The sequence below is a fragment of the Tenrec ecaudatus genome, chromosome 3, assembly GCF_050624435.1.
Source record: "Tenrec ecaudatus isolate mTenEca1 chromosome 3, mTenEca1.hap1, whole genome shotgun sequence".
In the NCBI taxonomy this organism is placed as follows: domain Eukaryota; kingdom Metazoa; phylum Chordata; class Mammalia; order Afrosoricida; family Tenrecidae; genus Tenrec; species Tenrec ecaudatus.
In genome coordinates, this window is record NC_134532.1 from 197,277,463 (window position 1) to 197,293,732 (window position 16,270).

Consider the following 16,270-nt stretch of genomic DNA (forward strand, 5'->3'; position numbering starts at 1 on the left):
CTGCCATTATTGCCAAGTCACTTTGAAAGTGAACGTTTTGATCAGCAGATGTCACTGAGACTGGGGAGAGCATTGAACGTGGCCTCGTCTCCGTGTGTGTGTGTGTGTGTGTGTGTGTGTGTGTGTTGGCTTTGGCGTTTTTTATCTTCCACACCCATTGATTTATGTCGATTGAGTTCTTTTAAAAATATTTTTCCCTTGGATGAGGAAAAGGATGATTCACCGTCTCCTATGGAGGAGCCCTGGTGGTGTAGCGGCTTGCACATTGGGCTGCTATCCACGAGGTCAGCAGTTTGAAACACCAGGGAACTGCTCCCCAGGGGAAGAATGAGACTTTTCGTTGCCATAAAGATTTTTTGACTGTAATAGGCCACCCATTGGGCTGGTAGCCCCAAGGTCAGCAGTTTGAACCTACCCTGCGCTCTGAGGGAGAAAGTTGAGGCGGTATGCTCCCATTAAGACCTACAGCCTCGGGAACCCCAGGGAGCAGTTCCCCTGCGCCCAGTAGAGCTGCTTATGGGTCGGAATCAACTTGATGGCAGTGGTTGGGCGTGAGGTTGCATCGCTAATAATCATCTTAAGCCTACCTTTTTCTCCTCTTTTCAGAATTTTGTTCCGTCTCTGGGCCGGCAGACCTCCCTGACGACGTCGGTGGTCCCCAACGCGGAGCGGAGCGGCGCTGCGGTGTTCCGGGACTTCATTTATTTCCACGCCTCGGAGGGAAGCGTGCGCAACGTCTCTGAGGTGTCGGTGGAGTATCTGTGCTCACAGCCGTGCGTGGTGCACTTGGACGCGGTGGTTTCGTCCGAGTTCCGCAGCAGCGTCCCCGTGTACAAGAAGAGGTGGAAGAACGAGAAGCACCTTCACACCAGCAGGACACAGACAGTGCAGGTGAGGTTCCCCAGCATCATGGTGTACCGCGACGACTTTTTCATCCGGCACTCCATCTCCGTGTCCGCCGTGGTCCTGCGCGCCTGGATCACCCACAGGCACCGCGCCGGGGACCTGCGTGTCAAGTGGGAGGAGAACTCGCTCTATGCGGTGGCCAAGAATTACACTCTGCTCAAGACCGTGCCGCCTTTTGAACGCCCTTTCAAAGACCATCAAGTGTGCCTCGAGTGGAACACGGATTATATTTGGAACCTGCGCGCAAACGCCATCCCCCGGTGCCCTCTGGAGAATGGTAAGTCCTTCTGCAGGCTCGGGACCTCATTCTCTGCTCTGCAGATGGCTGGCGCCCTCATGGGGTGGGCGGGCAGCGGCCTTTGAGCAGGAGCAGCGAAGGCAGGGGAGCCACTGTCTGCAGAAGCCTCTGGAACCAGCCAGGGAAAGCAGGAAGGTAGAGAGGGGTTGAATGAGAGAACAGGTCCCACGAGGGTCATGAAGGGTCCCAGGAAGGGAAGCCTGGAGAGGTTTAGACCTGCTTTTAAGGAGCCCAGGCAGAGCAATGCTTAGGCGTCTCAGCAGTTCAAAATCATGAGGCTTTGTGTTCCCATAAAGTTCCAGAAAGCCACAGGGTTTCCTGTAGGGCAGTGCATTATGTTGGAAGGGAGAGAGACAGGCTTTCTACTCCCATAAAGAGTTACAGTCTCAGAACCCCCAGGGGCAGCTCTACCCTGCTCTATAGGGTCGAGATGTGTCAGCATCGACCTGATGGCAGCGAGTTGGCTGGTTGGTTTGTAGGTTGAAAGGGCACATTTTAAGTTCCTGCCACAAGGGCTGGGGACACCCTCTCTTTCTCATCTAACTCCTCCTCTCCCCTGGGAAGACCAACTCAAGTTTGGGTTGAATCAAAACAGTGCAGTGTCTCCTTCCAGGGGCGATGGGGAGCGTGGAGGAACCTTGGAGTCATGCAGGGAGGGAGGGTCACAGAGTGGTTGCCAGGAGGGTTTTTCCCTCCTGGCTCTGCCATGTTGGGACGTTTCCAGCCTCCGTGTTCTTATCTGTGGCATGGGCACAGTGCATCACCTTTCCCGCCCAGCAGGCCTGTGAGAATTCCATGGGATGCAGTTGTCTGCTACACAAGGGAATGCGGTTGTGTGCCACACAAGCAACAAGCAGTGGTGATGAGGAGAGAGTCCCAACTCCTTGGTGACAATCCCCGCAGGACCCCACACAATCCACAGGCTGCTGGGGGTCTGAGGCCACCTCCGCTGGTACCAGGCCCCAGGCGGGGGGAGCTCCCAGACATCCACGCAGCATTGTTCAGTCTTTCCAGAGTGCATCTTAGGGTGATCTGTGTCACAGTCACGACCCTTGTGGAAAATGCACATTCCCGGTTCCCATTCTTTATCTGCCCAAACAGACCCTTCAGGAGGAGAGACCCTGGAACCAGCATTTTAAACAAGTCCCCCATGACCTGGTGTGGACCCTGATGCTTGAGGGCTTCTAGCAGGACTTTCATGGTAGAAGTGACCAAAGGGTTGGACAAATGGAGCAAAGAGGTGGACGGTGATGGTGGCTCTTCCACGGGCTGAGTCTGTGGCCTCCTAGTCTTCCTTTGGACCGGTGTGGGGAGCGACTTAAAGACCCTAGGTTCACAGTTCTTCTTCTGTGTCATCTGGAGATGACCGTGGTTATTTTCTTGGTGTGGTTCTGCCTTGGGCTACCATCCATCAGGCCAACAGTTTGAAACCACCGGCCACTCCTGGGGAGAAAGATGGGGCTTTCTACTCCCATGAAGAGTGACAGTCTCAGAACCTCACAGGAGCAGGTCAGGTCTACCCTGTCCTATAGGGTTGCTATGAGTTAGATTCTACTCGATGGTTGAGTTGTTTTGAGTCCCCGGGATTGTCATTCACTGTGTAGTTGATTTGAAAGCCGGAGCCACGTGAATGATAGTCCTCCAGAAGCCATTGCCACAGGATGAGTCCCTGTGATGGGATTTTAAAATCTGCATCTTGAGATGACAACCGACTCATGAGAAGTGGCACCAACCGCACAGCCCGTCCCCAGCGCCCTTCACCCAGTGTCCCCCCAGGATAACATCTTGGGTGACAAAGCACAAGAGCAAAGCTAGGACCTTGGCATTCACCCCGTGCTCTTCACTAGACTCTAGACCCTACGCAAACACGGACTTGTTTTTTTGTGTGCACTTACTTGTGTGTGTGTGTGTGTGTGTGTGTATCCAAACCAAACCAGGACCAGTTCATGTTGAGTCATCTCTGACTCGTGGCGACCCTGTGGGTCCCTATGGGGCCTTAGAGTGGCCACTGGCTGTGGCGGTTTGGAAGGCAATAATTACTAGACCTTTCTGTGTTGCTGTTGTTGAGTGTCACAATGCCCGTGACCTTCTGTGAAAGCGTTCCCGGGCTGTCATCTGCGTTGGGAGCAGCAGATTGCAACGTCTCTTCTCCTGCAGAGCCTCGTGTGGGTTGGAACCATCACCCTTTCGCTTAGTGACCAAGTGCTTAGCCTTGAGCCACCCAGGCTCCTGACCTCCGTCGAGAGTCCTTTGCTATGCTAGCCAGCAACTTAATCCTAGTCATCATCGTCGTCTGTGTTTGGCTTATTCTGTGTTGGTGCCAGGTTGCCAAGGAGAACGTAGGAGAAGACGCCGGAGTAATCGTGTGTTCCGTGTGGGCCTGTTGGGGTTAGGCCAGGACGGGCCATTCACTGTCTGCAATCAGTCAAGGGGCATGCACTTTTTCATTTGACTTTTACATTCATCCCACTTTTATTGGTCTGGTGGTGAGAGGAGAGGGTGTCTTCTTAGTCCACCCCACTGGAGCCTGCTTCGCAGCCCTGCCACATGCCAGTGGCCTCCACAGACAGACAGCTGCCGGCTTCGCATGAGGTGCACTGGCCAGGAATTGAACTTGGGCCACTCAAGTTGAAGGCGAGAGTTTCCCCTTGGAGCCACCACTGCCTCTCAGGACCCCACACAATCCACAGGATGATCCACCCGCCAACCTCTTCCAGGGAGATGGCCAGGCTGTCCCCAGTGTGGAATGTCTCCCCTGCGAGGCTGATTGGTGAAAAAGGCGTGACATGAGGCATGTGCAACCTCCACTTTGCTTGACCTTGGCTTTTAACCCAAACCAAACCCATTTATAGAGTCAGTTCTGACTCGTACCAACCCTTTGTGACAGAGCAGTAGTGCCCCCACAGGGTTTTCCCGGACAGACCAGCATATCTTTCTCCCTCAGAGCTGCTAGTGGGTTCAAACAGCTGAATTTTGGGTTCCCATCCTACCGATTCACCACCGAGCCTGAGAGCTCCTTCCAGACATGTCATGAGGGCTGAGTGATGCCATTTCCTGCTGGGGAATGAGTGTGTTTCTCACTGAAGAGTGGCCAGAGGTACACGCTGGATGTTTTCAAATGACACGATTTAGGGACAAGTTGGACTGAGTCCTTAGGGCTCTGGGCCAGATCCTGGCCATGTACGACATTTTTCCTTCCCGTTGTTATTTTTTCATAACTTCACAAGGCTTTCTCCCCCACCTTCCTTAGAGGATTACTTTTGGGGTGAGAACGAATGTAATAAAAGTTTAATACAGAGAAATACCTTTTCCAAGAGCAGAACGCACTCTGTTCACCCAGCTGTGGTTGCTTAATGGAAAAGGGGAATGCTCCTTCCCCACTGTCTGCAAAAGACATTGGGGAGAGTGCAGCGGTGCCAGTGGGAAGTGTTCTAGGAGACACCCTTGAGGACGGAGGGGAAGGACACTGGGCTTGTTCGTACGGTGTGTTAGCGTGGGTTCTCTGGAGAAGCAAGTCCAGTGACACCTGTATGTGTTTCTATATAGAAAGAGATTTATATCAAGAAATGGCTCACAGCCAGTCCACAGAGAGAACAACATGGCTGGCCCCACTATGAGACATGATGCCCCTCAGTGACTAAGGGCGATACAGGGGACAGCACACAGGGTGGGAATTGCACCTGACCTGATCCCACCACACTGAGACAAAGCACTGGGGGAGTGCAGTGGAACAGCAAGGGAATGGAGTGGCAAGGTCCACAGGGAATGCTGAAAGTGGACTTTGGGGCCAGGGCGTGGTGCCCCAACAGATTGGACTGGAAAACGCTCCTAAGGGCCAGCAAACGATCCTTGAACGAACTACAAGCTTTTCTTTTGTGAAGTGTTTTGTTTTGTTCTTTGTCAGTGGTTTGTTTTTGTTGTCTGGTTGTATACTGTTGCTTTGTTTTCCTCTGTTTTGTTTTCGTGCATGTTAGTGCCTCCACAGGTCTGTCTGAATAGGACAGGCTGGATGAACTATCTGGAGGAAAAACAATGGGACCGACAATGGGACTTGGGGTGGGGCAGTGGTAGGGGGGTAAGGAAGTGGTGTTAACAAACACAGGGACAAGGGAACAACATGGGACCCAAAATGGTAGAGAGGGGGAGTGGCAGGCCTGGTGGGGAACGATCAAGGGTAAGGTTGTGTAGAGAAGAGGTGTAGCTGTAGCCCAGGTGGAGACGGAGCATGGTAGTGGGGCAGGAGGAAAGTCAAGGGAGATGGAGGAAGGAGCTGGGAGTCAAGGGGCATTTATGGAGGTCTAGACAAAGACATGTACATGCAAATATATATAGGAGGATGGGGAAATAGATCTAAGTGTCTACATTTATAGGTTTAGTATTAAGGTGGCGGAAGCACTCCCTCAATGCATGAATACTTTCTTTTATTAAATTGGAACTCTATGATGCTCACTCTCCCAACACAACTGCTGAAGCCAAAGTGGGTGAACAAGTAAATGTGGTGAAGAAAGCTGATGGTGTCCGGCTATCAAAAGAGATAGTGACTGGGGTCTTAAAGGCTTGAAGATAAACAAGCGGCCATCTAGCTCAGAAGCAACAAAGCCCACATGGAAGAACACACCAACCTGTGTGATCACGTGGTCCCAAAGGGATCAGTTATCAGGCATCAAAGAACAAAAAATCATATCATTGGCTGCACACCTCCATGATACGATCGCTGAAGACAAACGGGTGCATAAGCAAATGTGGTGAAGAAAGCTGATGGTGCCTGGCTATCGAAAGAGATAGTGTCTGGGGTCTTAAAGGCTTGAAGGTGAACAAGCGGCCATCTAGCTCAGAAGCAATAAAGCCCACATGGAAGAAGCACACCAGCTGGTGCGATTACGAGGTACCAAAGGGACCAGGTATAAGGCATCATGCAAAAAAAAGAATATGTATATATATGTGTGTGTGTTTGTGTGTGTGTATGTGTATATATATATGTGTATGTATATATATATCTATACCATAGTGAATGAAGGGGGACGTGCAGAGTGGAGACCCGAGGCCCAGCTGTCGACCACTGGAGATCCCCTCACAGAGGGGTTTAGGAGAGGAGACGGGTCAGTCAGGGTGCGATGTAGTACCAACGAAGAACACAGCTTTCCCTCAGATCCTGGATGCTTCCTCTCCCCAACTACCATGATCTGAATTCTACCTTGCAGGACTTGATAGGGCAGAGATTATACACTGGTGCATATCGGAGCTGGAGGTACAGGGAATCCAGGGTGGACGATACCTTCAGGACCAGGGGTGTGAGGGGCGAGGCAGGGAGAGTGGAGGGTAAGTGGGTTGGAAAGGGGGAACTGATTAAAAGGATCCACATGCGACCTCCTCCCTGGGAGATGGACGGCAGAGAAGGGGGGGAAGGGAGACTCCGGAGAGGGCAAGATATGACAAAATAACAATCTGTGGATTATCATGAGGGAGAGGGGAGCGGGGAGGCAGGGGGGAAAAAAGAGGATCTGATGCAGAGGGCTTAAGTGGAGAGCAAATGCTTTGAGAGTGATTAGGGCAAAGAATGTACAGATGTGCTTTATAGAATTGATGTATGTATATGTGTGGATTGAGATAAGAGTTGTATGAGCCCCTAATAAAATGTAAAAAAAGAAAAGAAAAAGAAAGAAAATGATTAGGGCAAAGAATGTACAGATATGCTTTATACAATTGATGTATGTATATGCATGGATTGTGATAACAGTTGTATGAGTCCCTAATAAAATGTTTAAAAAAAAAAAGAAATGGCTCACACAGAAATTCCAGTCCACTTCTGGGAGTAGCTGTGGAAGTAGGGTGAGGGCGCCAGGGTGGGCCATAGGCTGGTGGATACAGAGGCAAATGAATCCAAGGTCAATTGAATGAATGCACTTTCAGCAGCCCACTGATGACTGCTGGGATTGGCAGCCAGTGTAACAGATTCAGAACCTAAAGGCAGGATCCTGCTCTAGCAGAAGGTGAAGGGCCAAAGAGAACTCGGCTCTGCTCAGTCTCTGTTACCCAGAAGGCCACACCTCCAAGGAGGTGTCATTAGACTGCAACCTGATCGATAGGTTGGGACTCCACCCCTACCTTCACCCAGGAATGCCTAGTTGACCTAAACTCCAACCATCACATATAGTAAAGGCTTCTTCATGTGACTGTCGGTGAACAAGAATCGAGAGAGAGCAACACAGGGGGATTACCAAAGTGGGAACAAACATTGGACGTACAGGAGGAGGATCAGTCACTGGGAAACAATGGCTTTGGCAATGGCCATGGCAGTGGAGCTCACATGAGAGAGTTTTGCAAGCCCTTGGAGGAACCCCTATTTTCAACAAAACCAGTGGCAAGTACACATGCGGATTCAGAAGAGGATATAGAACAAGGGACACCGTTGATGCTGTCACATGCATCTTGGCTGAAAGCAGAGACTAGCAGAGAGAAGTTTACTTATGTTTCATTGACTCTGCAAAGTAATTGGACTGTGCGGATCATCATGCATTCTGGACAGCATGGTGAGGATTGGGGAGACCAGGCCATTTGATCGTGCTCTTGCACAACCTGTACATAACAACGTGGAGGTTGTTCACACAGACATGGGGATACTGTGTGGTTGAAAATCAACGTTCTTCACCTAGTTCAAGTTCTTGGATTATGTGCTCAGCACACAGACGGGGAAAGTCTGACGACGCAAACCTTTACCCAAACTTCTTCCATCTGTATGCTGAGCACATGATCGGAGAAGGTAGGTAGGGCATCAGGAATGGAAGAAGGCTCACTTACAAGCTACCCTATGCAGATGATACCACCTTGCTTGCTGAAAGTGAAGAACTTGAAGCATTTCCTGATGAACACCGGCGACTACAGCCTTCAGTATGGATTATAGCTCCTTGTCAAGAAAAGGCAAATTCTCACAATTGGATGAATAGACACCATCGACGTCGAGAGAAGATGGAGCTTTTCAAGGATTGCACTGTGCTTAGGTCTACAATCACAACCCATGAACACGGCGCTCAGGAATCAGACGACGTTTGCACTGGACAGATCTGCCAAAGATCCCTTGACCATGTTCAAAAGCGAGGATGCTGCGTAGGAAACGAAGGTGCACCCGAGTCAAGCCCCACGGTATTTTTTAACAGCCTCAGCTTCAGGTGACAGCTGGAGAGCACAGAAGGAAGGCTGGACAAAGGATTCGCAACACCCAAACGACTCCCTGCCATCTCGTCTATCCTGCCGGGTTGTGACTTCACAGGACAGAGCAGAACTGCCCCAGTGAGTTTCCGAGACTGTAAATCTTTGTGGGAAAGATTCATCTTTCTCCCATAAAGCCTCGTCTTTCTCTCGTGGAGCAGCTGGTGGTTTCCAGCTGCTGACTGGGGTTAGAAGTTCGAGGCATAACTCACTTCGTCCCCAAGGCTCCTGGGGAGGAATGAATGTCTTCAGATAGCCGTGCTGGCAAAGACGACTGCGCATCCTGAGGACTGCCGTGGGAGGAAGAGATCTGTGTTGGAAGGAGCGTAGCCAGAGTGAGGATGGGGAGATGTTAGCTTAATGCATGTGCTTTGGACATGCTATCAGGAGGGACCAGTCCTGGGAGGAGGACATCATGCTTGGTAAAAAACAACAACAACAAAACCCAACAACTCATTAAAACAAACCCACTGCCTTCTAGTCCTTTCTGACTCACCGTGACCCAACAGCACAGAGTAGAACTGTCTCCCTGGGCGTCAGACACTTGACATTCTTACAAGGAACAGACAACCGCATCTTTCTCCCAGAGAGGCTGGATTAGAACCCCTGGCCTTGTGGTTAGCCGTTCAACGTGCAACATAGTAAGCCAGCAGGCCACCTGTTAAAGTAGAGAGTCCGTGAAAAAGGAAGACCTTGGACCAGATGGATCCACTCAGGGGCTGCAACAATGATTGAAACATAATAACTATTGTGAGGATGGTGTACTTGTGACTCTCTGCTCAGAACCTTTTGAAGGCCCCTTGCTTACATGTACACATACGTGTGCTTGCTTGCACTCAATGCACACACGTGCACACACAGGCACACCAGGGTAGGTAAAAAGGATTGCTACTAGGGTTCCAGTCCACACATACATAGGTTTATTCCAAACAAAACATGCTCTAACATGTCTCTGCCCTCAGGGGATGGCTACAAGCAAGTTCTCTCAGTCATAGGCTTCTCAGTTTCATTGGGGGTGCCTCCAGAACAGGATACTTTTTAATAATAACTTTGAAGTCAGGGATAATTGTGAATTTTTAACAAAACCCAAACCAGCAAGGCTTTGCAACAAGTTTACGGGAATGTGGACCCCATAGAAAGAAGCAGGATTCAAATGGAGAAGGTGTCCGAAGGGAGGTTGGGAAAGTCCCAGAGAGGAATTCAAGGTAGGGAGATCAGCTCAGAAGGTCATGGTGAGTTTTCTTGGGGATTTCAGGCGGGTAATCATGATTAGGTGTTCTCCAAGGACACAGGACATGGGACAATCACGGGGGCATATTCTGAAGACGTTTTAAGAAAACGTAGAACCGCATGGATGAGGACAAGGCCAGGAATTCTCTTCCACCATGACAGTGCACCTGCTCTTTCTTTAGGGGTAACGTGGGCTGCCGTAGAAGGATTGTGTTGGGAACTGTACCCTATCCACCCCACAGCCCTGATCATACCCCTTCCGACTTGTTTTTGTTTTCCCCCAACTCAAAAAAATCTACCTAGAAACACAATTTTAGACCCTGGAGGCTGCCCCAAATGCCGCTTTGATGTGGTATAAGTTGGCGAGCACGGAATTCTTTGAGGAATAGAGATGGAAAAGGGAAGGGATATGGCGACTCCATCTTCAGAAGTGTATAGATCTCGAAGGAAGCTGTGTGCCTAAACAAGAGTTCCACACTCTTATAGTTAATAAAGGGTCTGTGCCTTTTTAGTAATACTTTTTGACCTTGAATATATATGTGTCTCCGTGTTGTAGTTATTCGAGATATAACTTCTTTTTCAATGAGAATGCACCTAACGCCTTACTCATCACCTATCATGTTATGTGATGTTTTGCATGGACAACAGATGTTTCAACAGTCTGATAACCGAATATTTTGTACATTAAGGATGTTTGTTTAGCAGTGATAAATGCTGAGATTCAAGGGGACAGTAATATTGGCTCTGCAGGTGAAGGCTCTGTGTCGATGTGATTGGGCCATGATGCCCAGTGGTTTGGCAGTTGTGTACTGATGCAATCTAGTAGTTATGTGATGATGTCTTTAGACAGTTCTGTCACGATGCGATCAGCTTCCAGTTTTTTATCTGATCTAGTCGTCCTCCATTTGTGTATGAGGCTGGTTGGTGTTCATACAGCGACCTGGTCTTTAAATTCTAACCATGTCCATAAGTGAGAATGGGTGTAAAATATTGGTGGTTGGATGCTGGAATGGTAAATGCCATTTCATTGAAATGGGATGTACTGGATTATAACAATTTTAGTCAATTCAGGGTACTAAGCTGTTTTTTATGTAAATCAAATTTTCACATGTTGTACAACAGAGAATAGGAGTCAGTGAACTTAGTAGTTTGAGCAATCGGTAAAATGCTGTTGCTCTCCCTCAAGGAGCCCTGGTAGCACTGTCAGGTAAGCATTGGACTGCTAACTGCAAGGTCAGAAGTTCTAACCCATCATCAGCTCCCTGGGAGAAAGTTGAAGCTTTCTGTTCCTGTAAAGAGTTGCAGCCTTGGAAACCCTCTGTGGGCACGAATCAATGAAAAGGTGTCCAAGAGAAAATGTAAAGACTCAGCTCTAGGCTTAGCGGCCCTCGAGGACAGAGTGGAACTGCTCCTTTGGGTTTCTGAGACTTGAATTTTTATGAGACTAGACAGTTGGTGGGTTTGAACCTCCGGCCTTGTGGCTAGAAGCTCAGTGCATGACTGTGCCACGTTCGTTTTGATTTTAGATAGAACTTTCACCTCTAACACATTACAAAGTTAGGAATATACACAAAGCAATCTCAACATTGGAAAATATGCATTACCTTGTGTCTTCCCACATGAAATCAGGCCTGCCTTGGCAAGGGGAACAAATGGTCTTTCCTGCACCTGTCAACCTACTTCTCATGTACGGATGAGATTACTGCACTTCTCGGTGAATGGTGGTAGTGAAGTCGTCAAGATGATCCTGCATCGGTGCATTTGCTGCTTCCGTGCGTTCTTCAGGCAGAACCGCACTGCTTAGGAAGGAAATCTATTTGCAAGGACTTCTTACGCTTTTGTCCTTCTTTTCGTGCAGAGTCCCGGTGTGTCCATTGATGGTCTCTAGCATTCAGCGATCCCGCTGACACACTTCTCTCTCTGACTTTCCTCTTTCTCGTGCCTCTGCAGCACCGGGCTGCTTGAGCATCAGTAGTTGGCAGTGATTGGTTTGGTCGTGATTTTGCAATTTTCCAGTTCTTCTCTTGCATCGTGCAAATGCCCTGTTAATGGCTGGCAGGGATCTGTGCTAGTCTTCGAATTTAATTCGGGATCAGACAGCTTGACTTGGTGCAATGAAAATGCTAGGCTCTATTATTCCAGATCATCAACAGGAATGCGTAAGCTGATGATTAGCATTTTTTTAAAGTGAATGTCTCCAGCTTCTCTTTTGGTGTCTCCTTTTGGTGGCTGGTCTTCAGCAATGTCTTTGAGAGCATCTGGAAGATGAGTGTACCACTCCAGGATTGCCATCTACTTCTGCAGAACGTGCTTCCCAACCCGTATTACAAAGGCATTTTAATATTTAATTGTTGCCTGTTTTAAGAACTACCTACCGATGAATATAGGTTGCAAAAAAAATGCGTGGGGTAACTGGATAGTAGAAACAAAACAAACCAACTACTTTCAGACAACCATCTTCTGTGCTACAAGATTAAGTGAATGTGCAGCGCATGGTATGGAAATGGCTATGGCGTAATCATTACATCCCAAACTCTCCTGTTGCGTTCTTTTATAGCCTGACATATTGATAATGTTGCCACACCGGCGGACTCTGTACCTAGAGAAATCAATTTTATAAACATAAAGTGTGGAGTACTTGATTTGCAGTTTTTCTTGTTTTGCCTTTCTCAGCTAGTAAATGTGGATAAATGGCAGGACAAGTTGTCTGTTGTTGGAGATGTGCATTTAAAGCAATTCTTAGATGGTCGGTCTGAGAAAGAGCAGGAGGGAAGTCGTGATCGCGTATTATGTTTGTTAATTCTTCAGACCTCAGTTAGGTACATATAATGGGTTGCCCTTTCCTGTGTTACCCATGTTTTTGCTATGTGACCTGCAAAAAATGGATCTGTTTTGGAGGCCGGTGAACATTTCATTTCTCCCTCCAAAATACATTCCCTGTTCAGTGATTGTTAGAATGACAGCAACAAGGTGTCGCATGATGGCTTCCCAGTACGGCCGCACTTCCTTACCTTCTAGTTCAACGTTAAGTCAAAGCCACGTCTTCAATTTGAACGTGACAACTTACCGACTTTAAACTGAACAGCTTTCATGTTTGTTTATCGCTCCCATTGAGTTGCACCAATCACTGAATTCATCCATAGCAAATTGAGAATGAAATGATCTAGGGCTGAACAGTTTGCAAACAAAGTAACACACAGAACTGGCTGGTTAAAGGATACAAAGTAACACACAGAACTGGCTGGTTAAAGGATACAAAGTAACACACAGAACTGGCTGGTTAAGGATACAAAGTAACACACAGAACTGGCTGGTTAAAGGATACAAAGTAACACAGAGAACTGGGTGGTTAAAGGATACAAAGTAACACACAGAACTGGCTGGTTAAAGGATACAAAGTAACACACAGAACTGGCTGGTTAAAGGATACAAAGTAACACACAGAACTGGCTGGTTAAAGGATACAAAGTAACACACAGAACTGGCTGGTTAAAGGATACAAAGTAACACACAGAACTGGCTGGTTAAAGGATAAAAAGTAACACACAGAACTGGCTGGTTAAAGGATACAAAGTAACACACAGAACTGACTGGTTAAAGGATACAAAGTAACACACAGAACTGGCTGGTTAAAGGATACAAAGTAACACAGAGAACTGGCTGGTTAAAGGATACAAAGTAACACACAGAACTGGCTGGTTAAAGGATACAGTAACCACTCTCTCATCATTTTCACCATTAGCTTTGCACCCTGAAGAGATATTCTGCCTACAGAATCTTGTTTACCAACCAGAAGAGTTCAGCATGGATTTTCAAATAGTCTGTAGTGATGTTGACAATCCCTTGGCTCTCCTTTGGCCCAGTATTTTGTATCATGACAAGAAAAACCATTCCACAAAGCAGGATCTGTGTTGCCGACGTTTGTGGGGTCTGGAGATGCCACTATTAAAGGTTCTAAAGTAATTTCACTTTCTTCAGTTGTCTTGCTTCAGCAAGGAATGGATGCAGACTTTAGAACAAAATCTGCTATATCTGTATTTCTATTACCGTATATCCTTGAGTATAAGCTGACCCGACTATCAGCCAAGGCACCGAATTTTACCACAAAAACTGCTTTAAAAATGTGCTGAAAACCTCTGCTGATACTTGAGTCTATATGGTATTAATGTCAACACTAGCTATACAAGTGCAATGATTTGCACCCATTTTACTTGAGTGTGAAGCACAAGTGGACGATGCAGCCACAATGATAAGTTTGGTGATTATAAATACTATGTGTACGTAACCAGCCAGACTTCTTTTGCTGACCTCCCAATAAATGGCAGTGTGTGACGGCTCCCGTCAAACTGCTTATCCATGCCAGGCGACTGAGGTGCCCTTTACAACCTTCAACACACCTTTCCCATCGCATTGCCTGGCCACAGGAATCCCCACTACAGCCTCCTGGGAAAACAGGATTCCTCTCTCGCTCTCGTCACAGAGGGAAAGTGGAGGCTCGGGGAGCTGGTCTCCCCTTCTCCAGAGTCCGAACCTCCCGTGTCTTCAACCTTCTTGGTAGTATGTGGATACCACCCGAGCCCAGCTTCTAATTTAGGAGTTGCTTTTGGAGGTTGAAATTATACCCGTGTGAACCACCTTTTATTCGCCCACGCACTGGACTTCGTCCCTTGGGAGGCAACCCTGCTGTGCCGAGTGGGTCAGAGGCCCGGGCTCAGGCTCCGATGCGCATCTCCTTGCCCCCAGGAAACTCGCAGAGATGGTGTCTTTTCTCTGAAGCCAGAAAAGGAATTGGCACAGCTGGAAAGATACCCAAGTAATGTCAGTGGGCTTAGGGAGAAGAGTACTAAGTTTTCTCTGGTCTCAGTCCTCTAGCCCGGACGCCTTGGGCTAGTAGAAGCCTGTTGGGTCTTTTCCCAGAATGTTCTGTGCATATACATGTTAGGCTGTGTTCTCTAGAGAAGCATAACCAGTGTGTGTGTGTGCCTGTGTGTGTGTGAATATGTGGAGATATGTATGTATATATTATATGTGTATGAAATTTACATCAATAAAGTGGCTCACACAGTTGTAGAAACTGATAAATCCAATCCAGTTCAAGTCCAGAGATCAAACAGTGCTGTACTTGTTACCTAATCTGGTGTCACTTTGAGAGGATTACAAGTGAAGGGGTGGAGTCTAGTCTATCAGTTGGATCATAGCCAATGAAGCCTCTGTGTGGGCATGGCCTTCTCTGAAAATTCTGGGAATTCCTCTTTTTCCACCTTGGAGGCGGGAAACACTTCTCTTGGCTCACTTCCTTCGAGACATTCCTGAGGAGAAGCCACATGAACCTACCCTCATGCTACCAGACCTCTGAAGCCGGATAAGACCCCTCCCCATGCTGAGATGCTTACAGTGCCACTGGGTCCGAAGACTTTTACCCACTGGCCTGTGATTACTCTGCATTCAGTGTCATTGCATCTACGTCTTGTGGCTGAAGGGGATTTTATAGACTGGTCTCAGACACATGGGTTAATATTGGATTTATGGACTGGACTGGGTTGGGATGCTTTCTTAATATACAATTATCCTTTATATAAGACTCTCTTATACACAGATGAGTTTCTATGGATTTGTTTCTCTAGTCTACCCGGACTGACACAGATGCGTTGCATTGGGTAAATCTGCTGCACAGGACCTCTTCAGAGTGTTGAGAAACAAGGAGACCCCTGTGGGTCAGACATTAACTAAGCTGGAGGATTTTCCCTGACTCAGGTAGCTACTGAAGCTAAGAACCAGGAATCAGGAAGGTGAACGAGGAAGCAGGAAGACCACAGGTTGGTGGAGACAAAGGTGGTTAAATCCCAAGGTCCGCATTTTTGGACCCATGGCTGAAAAGTCTCATGAATCCAAGGTCAGTAGGCAAACTAGCCGCTACTGATAGTGCCCAGTGTCAGCAGGCACTGTGGCGAGCCTTTGGCTCAAGTCCACAGATCTGGAGGTCAATGAGACAGATGCAGGGTGCAGGTCAGCAAGAGTGGGGAAGCCTTCCCACAGAGTCTGCTTAAACAGGATTAGGCCACTTTGCTGCGGAAACTTCCTGTCAGTTGTATCAGGGCTATGACACACACAGTGGTTGTTGTGCATAGGCTGTTGTGCTGCTGTGGATTGGAACCGACTCGATGGCACCTAACAGCAACAACAACAATACAAACAACAACTCCACTCTTTCTTCCCACAACTGCTTGGCTGCTCACAGAAGACCCCATCATAGTGTTGATCACACCCTGGGAGAATCCTGGCCCAGCCAAGTCGACACAGAACCGAGCTAAAGCAGTATATGAGTATTAAGTCAGTTGTTCGTCGCCCTCTAACTATTCTAACTCAGGTAAAACAGCTCTGTCTTCAAAGCTGTGATTTTGGGGAAGCAGATTGCCAGGCTTACCTTCTGAGGCACCCTGCTGGGTTCAAACTGCCAACCTTTCAAGGAGTAGACAAGCAATGAACACTTCGGGACCTCCAGGGACTCCCATAATATTGACTGAATCCTTTGTTCCTCACATGGGAAGAGGCAATACGTCCTTGCTCTGTGTCCATGAACAACAGGGTGACCATTGCTCTGTGTCCGTTCAGACGGTACGACTGCATTCA

The 16,270-nt window shown here is 48.1% G+C and overlaps 1 protein-coding gene across 1 annotated transcript in view; it reads left to right on the top strand.

Moving 5' to 3' along the window:
• The first annotated feature begins 612 nt into the window (after positions 1-612).
• SEL1L3 (SEL1L family member 3) overlaps positions 613-16,270 on the top strand; it is a 142,200-nt gene continuing 126,542 nt past the window's right edge. The window contains exon 1 of the mRNA XM_075545010.1: positions 613-1,183. Within this exon, the coding sequence (XP_075401125.1) occupies positions 910-1,183 (274 nt within the window). The 5' untranslated portion in view covers positions 613-909. The remainder of the gene's footprint in view (positions 1,184-16,270) is intronic.